This window comes from Pleurodeles waltl, chromosome 7, assembly GCF_031143425.1.
Source record: "Pleurodeles waltl isolate 20211129_DDA chromosome 7, aPleWal1.hap1.20221129, whole genome shotgun sequence".
NCBI classification, from domain to species: domain Eukaryota; kingdom Metazoa; phylum Chordata; class Amphibia; order Caudata; family Salamandridae; genus Pleurodeles; species Pleurodeles waltl.
This window is the reverse complement of record NC_090446.1, coordinates 1,385,278,210-1,385,291,197: the sequence shown is the minus strand read 5'-3', so window position 1 is coordinate 1,385,291,197 and position 12,988 is coordinate 1,385,278,210. Positions and strand designations below refer to the sequence as shown.

At 48.5% G+C, this 12,988-nt stretch overlaps 1 protein-coding gene across 3 annotated transcripts in view; it reads right to left on the bottom strand.

Moving 5' to 3' along the window:
- Positions 1-12,988, bottom strand: part of TBC1D17 (TBC1 domain family member 17) — a 416,105-nt gene that overhangs the window by 99,414 nt on the left and 303,703 nt on the right. For all 3 annotated transcript variants that reach the window (XM_069200945.1, XM_069200946.1, XM_069200947.1), the window contains one exon: positions 12,866-12,963. In XM_069200945.1, coding sequence (XP_069057046.1) covers positions 12,866-12,963 — 98 coding nt within the window. The remainder of the gene's footprint in view (positions 1-12,865; positions 12,964-12,988) is intronic.

Below are 12,988 nucleotides of genomic sequence, written 5' to 3'. Positions count from 1 at the left end.
AACATAAATAGGGTCAGAGATTCTCCTGACATGTTGAAAATCCCCAAAGGGATTGTAACTAAATATGAAGATGGTGATGACATCACCAAATGGTTCACAGCTTTTGAGAGGGCTTGTGTAACCAGAAAAGTGAACAGATCTCACTGGGGTGCTCTCCTTTGGGAAATGTTCACAGGAAAGTGTAGGGATAGACTCCTCACACTCTCTGGACAAGATGCAGAATCTTATGACCTCATGAAGGGTACCCTGATTGAGGGCTTTGGATTCTCCACTGAGGAGTACAGGATTAGGTTCAGGGGGGCTCAAAAATCCTCGAGCCAGACCTGGGTTGACTTTGTTGACTACTCAGTGAAAACACTAGATGGTTGGATTCAAGGCAGTGGTGTAAGTAATTATGATGGGCTGTACAATTTATTTGTGAAAGAACACCTGTTAAGTAATTGTTTCAATGATAAACTGCATCAGCATCTGGTAGACCTAGGACCAATTTCTCCCCAAGAATTGGGAAAGAAGGCGGACCATTGGGTCAAGACAAGGGTGTCCAAGACTTCAACAGGGGGTGACCAAAAGAAAGGGGTCACAAAGACTCCCCAGCAGAAGGGTGATGAGACAACCAAAACTAAAAATAGTAAAGAGTCTTCTACAGGCCCCCAAAAACCTGCACAGGAGGGTGGGCCCAGAGCCTCTTCACAAAACAATGGGTACAAGGGTAAAAACTTTGATCCCAAAAAGGCCTGGTGTCATAGCTGTAAACAGCATGGACACCAAACTGGAGACAAGGCCTGTCCCAAGAAAGGTTCCACTCCAAACTCCCATCCAGGTAACACTGGTATGGCTAGTCTCCAAGTGGGATCAACAGTGTGCCCAGAGCAAATCAGGGTCCACACTGAAGCTACTCTAGTTTCTGAGGGTGGAGTGGATTTAGCCACACTAGCTGTCTGGCCGCCTAACATGCAAAAATACAGACAGCAACTCTTAATTAATGGGACTAGAATAGAGGGCCTGAGGGATACAGGTGCCAGTGTCACCATGGTGACAGAGAAACTGGTTTCCCCTGGCCAATACCTGACTGGAAAAACTTACACAGTCACCAACGCTGACAATCAGAGAAAAGTACATCCCATGGCAATGGTTACTTTAGAATGGGGAGGGGTCAATGGCCTGAAACAGGTGGTGGTCTCCTCAAATATCCCAGTGGACTGTCTGCTTGGAAATGACCTGGAGTCCTCAGCATGGGCTGAGGTAGAACTAAAAACCCATGCAGCAATGCTGGGTATCCCTGAACTGGTGTGTGTGAAAACAAGAGCACAATGCAAGGCACAGGGTGAAAAAGTAGAGCTGGAGTCTGGAAAAATGGCCCAGCCTACCAAGAGAACAGGAAAGTCAGTTGGGAAACCAACTGCAACACAGCAAAAGAAAGGGAACCTCTCTTCTCAGGAAGAAGTTCTGCCCTCTGAGGGAACTGAGCCTTTGGAGCTTGAACCTTACCAGGTTGAGCTCTTAGGCCCAGGGGGACCCTCCAGGGAGGAGCTGTGTAAGGGACAAGAAACCTGTCCCTCTCTTGAAGGCCTTAGGCAGCAAGCTGCTGAAGAGTCCAAAGGCAAGAAAAATGGAACGCATAGGGTCTATTGGGAAGATGGACTCCTGTACACTGAGGCCAGAGACCCCAAACCTGGTGCCACTAGGAGAGTGGTAGTGCCTCAGCTGTTCAGAGAGTTCATCCTAACATTGGCCCATGACATTCCCCTTGCTGGACATTTGGGACAAACCAAGACGTGGGAGAGGTTAGTCAACCACTTCTACTGGCCCAATATGTCCAACATGGTTAAGGAGTTTTGCCTCTCCTGCCCCACCTGTCAAGCCAGTGGTAAGACAGGTGGGCATCCAAAGGCCCCCCTCATTCCACTTCCAGTGGTGGGGGTTCCCTTTGAAAGAGTGGGTGTGGACATAGTTGGTCCACTGGAACCTCCCACAGCCTCAGGAAATATGTATATCCTGGTAGTAGTGGATCATGCTACCAGGTATCCTGAAGCTATTCCCCTTAGGTCGACTACTGCCCCTGCAGTAGCCAAGGCCCTCATTGGTATCTTTACCAGAGTGGGTTTCCCTAAGGAGGTGGTGTCTGACAGAGGTACCAACTTCATGTCAGCATACCTAAAGCACATGTGGAATGAGTGTGGAGTGACTTATAAATTCACTACACCTTACCATCCACAAACTAATGGCTTAGTTGAGAGATTCAACAAGACATTAAAAGGCATGATCATGGGGCTCCCAGAAAAACTCAAAAGGAGATGGGATGTCCTCCTGCCATGTCTGCTTTTCGCTTACAGGGAGGTACCACAGAAGGGAGTAGGGTTCTCACCCTTTGAACTTCTGTTTGGTCACCCTGTAAGGGGACCACTTGCCCTTGTTAAAGAAGGCTGGGAGAGACCTCTCCATGAGCCTAAACAGGACATAGTGGACTATGTACTTGGCCTTCGCTCCAGAATGGCAGAGTACATGGAAAAGGCAACCAAAAACCTTGAGGCCAGCCAACAGCTCCAGAAGTTTTGGTATGACCAAAAGGCTGCACTGGTTGAGTTCCAACCAGGGCAGAAAGTCTGGGTTCTGGAGCCTGTGGCTCCCAGGGCACTCCAGGACAAATGGAGTGGCCCTTACCCAGTACTAGAGAGGAAGAGTCAGGTCACCTACTTGGTGGACCTGGGCACAAGCAGGAGCCCCAAAAGGGTGATCCATGTAAACCGCCTTAAGCTCTTCCACGACAGGGCTGATGTCAATCTGTTGATGGTAACAGATGAGGATCAGGAGGCAGAGAGTGAACCTCTCCCTGATCTTCTGTCATCAGACCCAAAAGATGGTACAGTAGATGGAGTGATCTACTCAGACACCCTCTCTGGCCAACAACAAGCTGATTGTAGGAGAGTCCTACAACAGTTTCCTGAACTCTTCTCCTTAACCCCTGGTCAGACACACCTGTGTACCCATGATGTGGACACAGGAGACAGCATGCCTGTCAAGAACAAAATCTTTAGACAGTCTGACCATGTTAAGGAAAGCATCAAGGTGGAAGTCCACAAGATGCTGGAATTGGGAGTCATTGAGCGCTCTGACAGCCCCTGGGCTAGCCCAGTGGTCTTAGTCCCCAAACCTCACACCACAGATGGAAAGAAAGAGATGAGGTTTTGTGTGGACTACAGAGGGCTCAATTCTGTCACCAAGACAGATGCTCATCCAATTCCAAGAGCTGATGAGCTCATTGATAAATTAGGTGCTGCCAAATTCCTAAGTACCTTTGACTTGACAGCAGGGTACTGGCAAATAAAAATGGCACCTGGAGCAAAAGAAAAGACAGCATTCTCCACACCTGATGGGCATTATCAGTTTACTGTTATGCCCTTTGGTTTAAAGAATGCCCCTGCCACCTTCCAAAGGTTGGTGAATCAAGTCCTTGCTGGCTTGGAGTCCTTTAGCACAGCTTATCTTGATGATATTGCTGTCTTTAGCTCCACCTGGCAGGATCACCTGGTCCACCTGAGGAAGGTTTTGAAGGCTCTGCAATCTGCAGGCCTCTCTATCAAGGCATCCAAATGCCAGATAGGGCAGGGAACTGTGGTTTACTTGGGACACCTTGTAGGTGGAGGCCAAGTTCAGCCACTCCAACCCAAGATCCAGACCATTCTGGACTGGGTAGCTCCAAAAACCCAGACTCAAGTCAGGGCATTCCTTGGCTTGACTGGGTATTACAGGAGGTTTGTGAAGGGATATGGATCCATTGTGACAGCCCTCACTGAACTCACCTCCAAGAAAATGCCCAAGAAAGTGAACTGGACTGTGGACTGCCAACAGGCCTTTGACACCCTGAAACAAGCAATGTGCTCAGCACCAGTTCTCAAAGCTCCAGATTATTCTAAGCAGTTCATTGTGCAGACTGATGCCTCTGAACATGGGATAGGGGCAGTTTTGTCCCAAACAAATGATGATGGCCTTGACCAGCCTGTTGCTTTCATTAGCAGGAGGTTACTCCCCAGGGAGCAGCGTTGGAGTGCCATTGAGAGGGAGGCCTTTGCTGTGGTTTGGTCCCTGAAGAAGCTGAGACCATACCTCTTTGGGACTCACTTCCTAGTTCAAACTGACCACAGACCTCTCAAATGGCTGATGCAAATGAAAGGTGAAAATCCTAAACTGTTGAGGTGGTCCATCTCCCTACAGGGAATGGACTTTATAGTGGAACACAGACCTGGGACTGCCCATGCCAATGCAGATGGCCTTTCCAGGTTCTTCCACTTAGAAAATGAAGACTCTCTTGGGAAAGGTTAGTCTCATCCTCTTTCGTTTGGGGGGGGGTTGTGTAAGGAAATGCCTCCTTGGCATGGTTGCCCCCTGACTTTTTGCCTTTGCTGATGCTATGTTTACAATTGAAAGTGTGCTGAGGCCTGCTAACCAGGCCCCAGCACCAGTGTTCTTTCCCTAACCTGTACTTTTGTATCCACAATTGGCAGACCCTGGCATCCAGATAAGTCCCTTGTAACTGGTACTTCTAGTACCAAGGGCCCTGATGCCAAGGAAGGTCTCTAAGGGCTGCAGCATGTCTTATGCCACCCTGGAGACCTCTCACTCAGCACAGACACACTGCTTACCAGCTTGTGTGCTAGTGAGGACAAAACGAGTAAGTCGACATGGCACGCCCCTCAGGGTGCCATGCCAGCCTCTCACTGCCTAGGCAGTATAGGTAAGACACCCCTCTAGCAGGCCTTACAGCCCTAAGGCAGGGTGCACTATACCATAGGTGAGGGTACCAATGCATGAGCATGGTACCCCTACAGTGTCTAAACAAAACCTTAGACATTGTAAGTGCAGGGTAGCCATAAGAGTATATGGTCTGGGAGTCTGTCAAACACGAACTCCACAGCACCATAATGGCTACACTGAAAACTGGGAAGTTTGGTATCAAACTTCTCAGCACAATAAATGCACACTGATGCCAGTGTACATTTTATTGTAAAATACACCCCAGAGGGCACCTTAGAGGTGCCCCCTGAAACTTAACCGACTATCTGTGTAGGCTGACTAGTTTTAGCAGCCTGCCACAAACCGAGACATGTTGCTGGCCCCATGGGGAGAGTGCCTTTGTCACTCTGAGGCCAGTAACAAAGCCTGCACTGGGTGGAGATGCTAACACCTCTCCCAGGCAGGAATTGTCACACCTGGCGGTGAGCCTCAAAGGCTCACCTCCTTTGTGCCAACCCAGCAGGACACTCCAGCTAGTGGAGTTGCCCGCCCCCTCCGGCCAGGCCCCACTTTTGGCGGCAAGGCCGGAGAAAATAATGAGAATAACAAGGAGGAGTCTCTGGCCAGTCAGGACAGCCCCTAAGGTGTCCTGAGCTGAGGTGACTCTAACTTTTAGAAATCCTCCATCTTGCAGATGGAGGATTCCCCCAATAGGGTTAGGATTGTGACCCCCTCCCCTTGGGAGGAGGCACAAAGAGGGTGTACCCACCCTCAGGGCTAGTAGCCATTGGCTACTAACCCCCCAGACCTAAACACGCCCTTAAATTTAGTATTTAAGGGCTACCCTGAACCCTAGAAAATTAGATTCCTGCAACTACAAGAAGAAGGACTGCCTAGCTGAAAACCCCTGCAGCGGAAGACCAGAAGACGACAACTGCCTTGGCTCCAGAAACTCACCGGCCTGTCTCCTGCCTTCCAAAGATCCTGCTCCAGCGACGCCTTCCAAAGGGACCAGCGACCTCGACATCCTCTGAGGACTGCCCCTGCTTCGAAAAGACAAGAAACTCCCGAGGACAGCGGACCTGCTCCAAGAAAAGCTGCAACTTTATTTCCAGCAGCTCCAAAGAACCCTGCAAGCTCCCCGCAAGAAGCGTGAGACTTGCAACACTGCACCCGGCGACCCCGACTCGGCTGGTGGCGATCCAACACCTCAGGAGGGACCCCAGGACTACTCTGATACTGTGAGTACCAAAACCTGTCCCCCCTGAGCCCCCACAGCGCCGCCTGCAGAGGGAATCCCGAGGCTTCCCCTGACCGCGACTCTTTGAACCTAAAGTCCCGACGCCTGGGAGAGACCCTGCACCCGCAGCCCCCAGGACCTGAAGGACCGGACTTTCACTGGAGGAGTGACCCCCAGGAGTCCCTCTCCCTCGCCCAAGTGGAGGTTTCCCCGAGGAATCCCCCCCTTGCCTGCCTGCAGCGCTGAAGAGATCCCGAGATCTCTCATAGACTAACATTGAAAACCCGACGCTTGTTTCTACACTGCACCCGGCCGCCCCCGCGCCGCTGAGGGTGAAGTTTCTGTGTGGGCTTGTGTCCCCCCCGGTGCCCTACAAAACCCCCCTGGTCTGCCCTCCGAAGACGCGGGTACTTACCTGCAAGCAGACCGGAACCGGGGCACCCCCTTCTCTCCATTCTAGCCTATGTGTTTTGGGCACCACTTTGAACTCTGCACCTGACCGGCCCTGAGCTGCTGGTGTGGTGACTTTGGGGTTGCTCGGAACCCCCAACGGTGGGCTACCTTGGACCAAGAACTGAACCCTGTAAGCGTCTTACTTACCGGGTAAAACTAATCAAAACTTACCTCCCCTAGGAACTGTGAAAATTGCACTAAGTGTCCACTTTTAAAACAGCTATTTGTCAATAACTTGAAAAGTATACATGCAATTTTGATGATTTGAAGTTCCTAAAGTACTTACCTGCAATACCTTTCGAATGAGCTATTACATGTAGAATTTGAACTTGTGGTTCTTAAAATAAACTAAGAAAAGATATTTTTTCTATATAAAAACCTATTGGCTGGATTTGTCTCTGAGTGTGTGTACCTCATTTATTGTCTATGTGTATGTACAACAAATGCTTAACACTACTCCTTGGATAAGCCTACTGCTCGACCACACTACCACAAAATAGAGCATTAGTATTATCTATTTTTACCACTATTTTACCTCTAAGGGGAACCCTTGGACTCTGTGCATGCTATTCCTTACTTTGAAATAGCACATACAGAGCCAACTTCCTACAGTGTGTGTGACGGCTGATGGCTGTCACACGCACACCTTCCTTGGTGTGTTTGACACTCATTGGCCATCACCAGGGAGGGCTGTAAAAAATCCTCCAGTGCAAAGCATCGGAGTTTTGTTTTTTTTAAACCCCCGGGGGAGAGTCGTGATAGCTTCTGCGTCTCTCCCCGCCGCCCATCAGAGCGGCAGTCAAGAAGCAGGTAAGATCTGCTCCTGTGTCCGGTGGGGTTTTAGATGCTCCCATGTTTATGAGAGGCATCGCTGGAAAGGGGAGAGTCTCCCCATCAGGAATGGATCACCCAAGGGTCAACAGTAGTCCTCATGCAAGGACTACGGTTGACCCTTGGGTGATCCATTCCTGTTGCGGGCACTAGGCCCAGGCAAACCAGTGGGGTGGCGTTTTTATCTGGACAAGTTGAGGAACAGTGGGTGGTAAGAAGTTTGTGGATCCCTGCAGATACCTGCAGTTTATGTCACAGAAATGCAGAAAAAATTGTGTTTTTATTCAATGTTTCACCTTTACAGGGTGTAGGAAGTTGGCTCTGTATGTGCTATTTCAAAGTAAGGAATAGCATGCACAGAGTCCAAGGGTTCCCCTTAGAGGTAAAATAGTGGTAAAAAGAGATATTACTAATGCTCTATTTTGTGGTAGTGTGGTCGAGCAGTAGGCTTATCCAAGGAGTAGTGTTAAGCATTTGTTGTACATACACAAGACAATAAATGAGGTACACACACTCAGAGACAAATCCAGCCAATAGGTTTTGTATAGAAAAATATATTTTCTTAGTTTATTTTAGGAACCACAGGTTCAAATTTAACATGTAATATCTTGTTTGAAAGGTATTGCAGGTAAGTGCATTAGGAACTTTGAATCATTTCAATTGCATGTATACTTTTCAAGTTATTCACAAATAGCTATTTTAAAAGTGGACACAGTGCAATTTTCACAGTTCCTGGGGGAGGTAAGTTTTTGTTAGTTTTCCCAGGTAAGTACGACACTTACAGGGTTCAGTTCTTGGTCCAAGGTAGCCCACCGTTGGGGGTTCAGAGCAACCCCAAAGTTACCACACCAGCAGCTCAGGGCCGGTCAGGTGCAGAGTTCAAAGTGGTGCCCAAAACGCATAGGCTATAATGGAGAGAAGGGGGTGCCCCGGTTCCAGTCTGCCAGCAGGTAAGTACCCGCGTCTTCGGAGGGCAGACCAGGGGGGTTTTGTAGGGCACCGGGGGGGACACAAGCCCACACAGAAATTTCACCCTCAGCGGCGCGGGGGCGGCCGGGTGCAGTGTTAGAACAAGCGTCGGGTTCGCAATGGAAGTCAATGAGAGATCAAGGGATCTCTTCAGCGCTGCAGGCAGGCAAGGGGGGGCTTCCTCGGGGAAACCTCCACTTGGGCAAGGGAGAGGGACTCCTGGGGGTCACTTCTGCAGTGAAAGTCCGGTCCTTCAGGTCCTGGGGGCTGCGGGTGCAGGGTCTTTTCCAGGCGTCGGGACTTAGGTTTCAGAGAGTCGCGGTCAGGGGAAGCCTCGGGATCCCCTCTGCAGGCGGCGCTGTGGGGGCTCAGGGGGGACAGGTTTTGGTACTCACAGTCGTAGAGTAGTCCGGGGGTCCTCCCTGAGGTGTTGGTTCTCCACCAGCCGAGTCGGGGTCGCCGGGTGCAGTGTTGCAAGTCTCACGCTTCTTGCGGGGAGATTGCAGGGTTCTTTAAAGCTGCTTCTTTGGATAAAGTTGCAGTCTTTTTGGAGCAGGTCCGCTGTCCTCTGGAGTTTCTTGTCGTCGTCGAAGCAGGGCAGTCCTCAGAGGATTCAGAGGTCGCTGGTCCCTTTGGAAGGCGTCGCTGGAGCAGAGTTCTTTGGAAGGCAGGAGACAGGCCGGTGAGTTTCTGGAGCCAAGGCAGTTGTTGTCTTCTGGTCTTCCTCTGCAGGGGTTTTCAGCTAGGCAGTCCTTCTTCTTGTTGTTGCAGGAATCTAATTTTCTAGGGTTCAGGGTAGCCCTTAAATACTAAATTTAAGGGCGTGTTTAGGTCTGGGGGGTTAGTAGCCAATGGCTACTAGCCCTGAGGGTGGGTACACCCTCTTTGTGCCTCCTCCCAAGGGGAGGGGGTCACATCCCTAATCCTATTGGGGGAATCCTCCATCTGCAAGATGGAGGATTTCTAAAAGTTAGAGTCACCTCAGCTCAGGACACCTTAGGGGCTGTCCTGACTGGCCAGTGACTCCTCCTTGTTATTTTCTTTGTTTCCTCCAGCCTTGCCGCCCAAAGTGGGGGCCGTGGCCGGAGGGGGCGGGCAACTCCACTAAGCTGGAGTGCCCTGCTGTGCTGTGACAAAGGGGTGAGCCTTTGAGGCTCACCGCCAGGTGTTACAGCTCCTGCCTGGGGGAGGTGTTAGCATCTCCACCCAGTGCAGGCTTTGTTACTGGCCTCAGAGTGACAAAGGCACTCTCCCCATGGGGCCAGCAACATGTCTCTAGTGTGGCAGGCTGCTGGAACTAGTCAGCCTACACAGATAGTCGGTTAAGTTTCAGGGGGCACCTCTAAGGTGCCCTCTGTGGTGTATTTTACAATAAAATGTACACTGGCATCAGTGTGCATTTATTGTGCTGAGAAGTTTGATACCAAACTTCCCAGTTTTCAGTGTAGCCATTATGGTGCTGTGGAGTTCGTGTTTGACAGACTCCCAGACCATATACTCTTATGGCTACCCTGCACTTACAATGTCTAAGGTTTTGCTTAGACACTGTAGGGGCACAGTGCTCATGCACTGGTACCCTCACCTATGGTATAGTGCACCCTGCCTTAGGGCTGTAAGGCCTGCTAGAGGGGTGTCTTACCTATACTGCATAGGCAGTGAGAGGCTGGCATGGCACCCTGAGGGGAGTGCCATGTCGACTTACTCATTTTGTTCTCACTAGCACACACAAGCTGGTAAGCAGTGTGTCTGTGCTGGGTGAGGGGTCTCTAGGGTGGCATAATACATGCTGCAGCCCTTAGAGACCTTCCCTGGCATCAGGGCCCTTGGTACCAGAGGTACCAGTTACAAGGGACGTATCTGGGTGCCAGGGTGTGCCAATTGTGGAATCAATGGTACATTTTAGGTGAAAGAACACTGGTGCTGGGGCCTGGTTAGCAGGGTCCCAGCACACTTCTCAGTCAAGTCAGCATCAGTATCAGGCAAAAAGTGGGGGGTAACTAACAGGGAGCCATTTCTTTACACAGGGTATTCTGGGTAGTCATTTTTTCTAGAAATGATGGGGTTTGATAGGTTTCCCCACATGGTTGCCGATCCCGGAACTAATTAGTACACCCACCATAGTTATCATTATTATCGTCTCAATACGTTATGGGCCCTTCCATGTCGCGGGCACTTGGCCCACCCACACAAGTGAGGCAGCGTTTTCTTCTCGGGAGATGTGGTGGAACGCTGGGTGGTAGGGAATTTGTGACTGCCTGCAGATTCTAGAACTTTCTATCAAAGAAATGTGAGGAAAATGTGCTTTCTTAATGAAGGTTTGAGGTTTGCAAGGGATTCTTTGTAAAAATACATGGTGAGAGTCACACAAGCCAGCCCACCTTGGATACCGCTAGGTGTCTAGTTTTCAAAAATGTACAGGTTGGCTAGGTTTCCCTGGGTGCCGGCTGAGCTAGGGTCCAAAATCTCAAGCTACCCACATTGGAAAAAAGGGTCAGTTTTCAGTGGAAAAATGTTGCATTTTGGACCATTTCCTGTTGAGGGCACTAGGCCTACCCACACAAGTGAGGTACAATTTTAATCAGGAGACCTGAGGAAATGTCAGATGAAAGGAAGTATGTGGCTTCCTGCAGATTTCAGAACTTCCCATCACAGAAATGTGAGTAAAATGTGTTTTTTGTGTGACAGTTTGAGGTTTGCAAGGGATTGGGGCGTTTCCTTTCAGAGGCATTAGACCTACCCACACAAGTGAGGTACCATTTTCATTGCAAGACCTTGGGGAACGCCAGGTGGAAGAAAGTTTGTGGCTCCCCATAGATTCCACAACTTTCCATCACAGAGATGTGAGGAAAATGCTAGCGATTCTGGTTAAAAAAAAAACCATGGCGAGAGCCATGCAAATAGCTCACCCTGGATACCCTTAGCTGTCTAGGTTTAAAAAACTGACAGGTTGGCTAGGTTTCCCTAGGTGTCAGTTGAGCTAGGGTCCAAAATCTCTAGCTACCCACATTGGAAAAAAGGTCCAGTTTTTGGTGGAAAAATGCACTGTGCCCATGTTGTGTTTGGGGAGGCTTTCTACTGCGGGCACTAGGCCAACCCACACAAGTGAGGTATATTCTTATCAAGAGATTTGTGGGAGCATAGAACAGTAGAACATTTGCTATTACCTATTGGATTTCACTGCATTTGTGCCTTTCTAATTTAAGTCAGTGTATAAAAAAGATGACATTTTGAAAAATAACCGTCAAATCATATGAAACTAATTTTACGGTGCAGCTCAGTTGTTGGCTCTCGGTACCTTGTGTTCTTGGAGAACCTACAAACCCTATATATCTCCACAACCAGAAGGGATTAGCAGATGTAATGGGATATTTCTTTTGTCAATCGATCATCATGCCAAAAAGTTACAGATGGAAATGTTATCACAAATGCCCTTTTTTTCCTACTAATTTTCAATATTTCTTTATTTAAATATCTTTTCCTTGGAAAAACCTTGAGGAATCCCACATCCAACCCTTTGCTGAATTCTGAGTTTTGTCTACTTTTTAGAAATCTATAGCTTTTCTGGATCACCTATGGGTTTCACATTGGTTTCCACCACAAGCTGGAAGCAGGTGGAGAGCACAAAAAATAGGGAAAACAGGCTACATCTTAGAAAAATGCCACAACTGTGGTGCAACATTAGGTTTTTGGATTCAGCTCTGCATATTCCTGAAAGCTTAGAAGATGGTGACTTTAGGACAGCAAACCGTTCGTGGATGCCATTCTTTGGAAGAAAAACAGACGCTTTTATCCTGAGCATTTTTTCCCTATTTTTCCCCAAAAACCGCAACATTTTGCAATATTTTGCCTATTTTCTCGGTCCTCTCAGGGGAATCCACACATCCTGGGAACCTTTAGAATCCCAACTATCTTGGGAAAAAAGGATGCAAATTTGGCTTGGATATCTTATGTGGGAAAAAAGTTACGGAGCTCTAGGCACGAACTACCCCAAATAGCCAAAAAAGGAGCTCAGCTCAGGGAGGGGGCAGCAGCTAAAGGGTTAAGGCTTTCTTAGTAGGATGAAGTCTCTTTGCAAATAGTGTGGCATTTCTGTCTGATGTCCATGTGAAGTCTATAAACACACAAAGCTTAATCTGAGTATGACATATGGTGTTACAGGAAATCTATATCTGTCAAATTAAGTAGGAAGATTATTGGACCAACCTCACTGCTTTATTTCTGCTGCTCAAAGACTTGCTTTCAAGAGCCACGGACAAAAAAGTTTGGCTTTTATTAAAAATATTTTTTTTCTAATCATATGTTCCTTGAGAGATAAAAATGTCATCTTAGGTTGTTTGCCGGCATAATACGCCTCAGGGAGTTTCTATGACATACAGTGGGGCATACAGACTGGTAGCCAGGGCAAGAGAAGCAATAGCAAAGGTAACCACAGATGTTAAAGAGGAAAGGGAAGAACAATCAGAATTTTCTCAGTCTGGGTGAACATTATTTCATATGTGCGCTATGATGTATATAGAAGTGTACACAAGAACCATCCAGTTTCAAAGAGCAAGCACATCATGGAGCTTGCCCAATGAGGCACCTCGGGTTTGAGATTTCTGAAACTGTTACAATTCACAGAGCCAGGCCAGATTACATTACCTCCCAGAGTTGAAGAATATCCATAAAGGAAAATTCACGTTTGAACCAGATCAAAAGCCACCGGAAGACAAAGCACAAGCTGCCTGAGTCCTTTGAATCTGAAAGACAAATTGGGAAGAACAT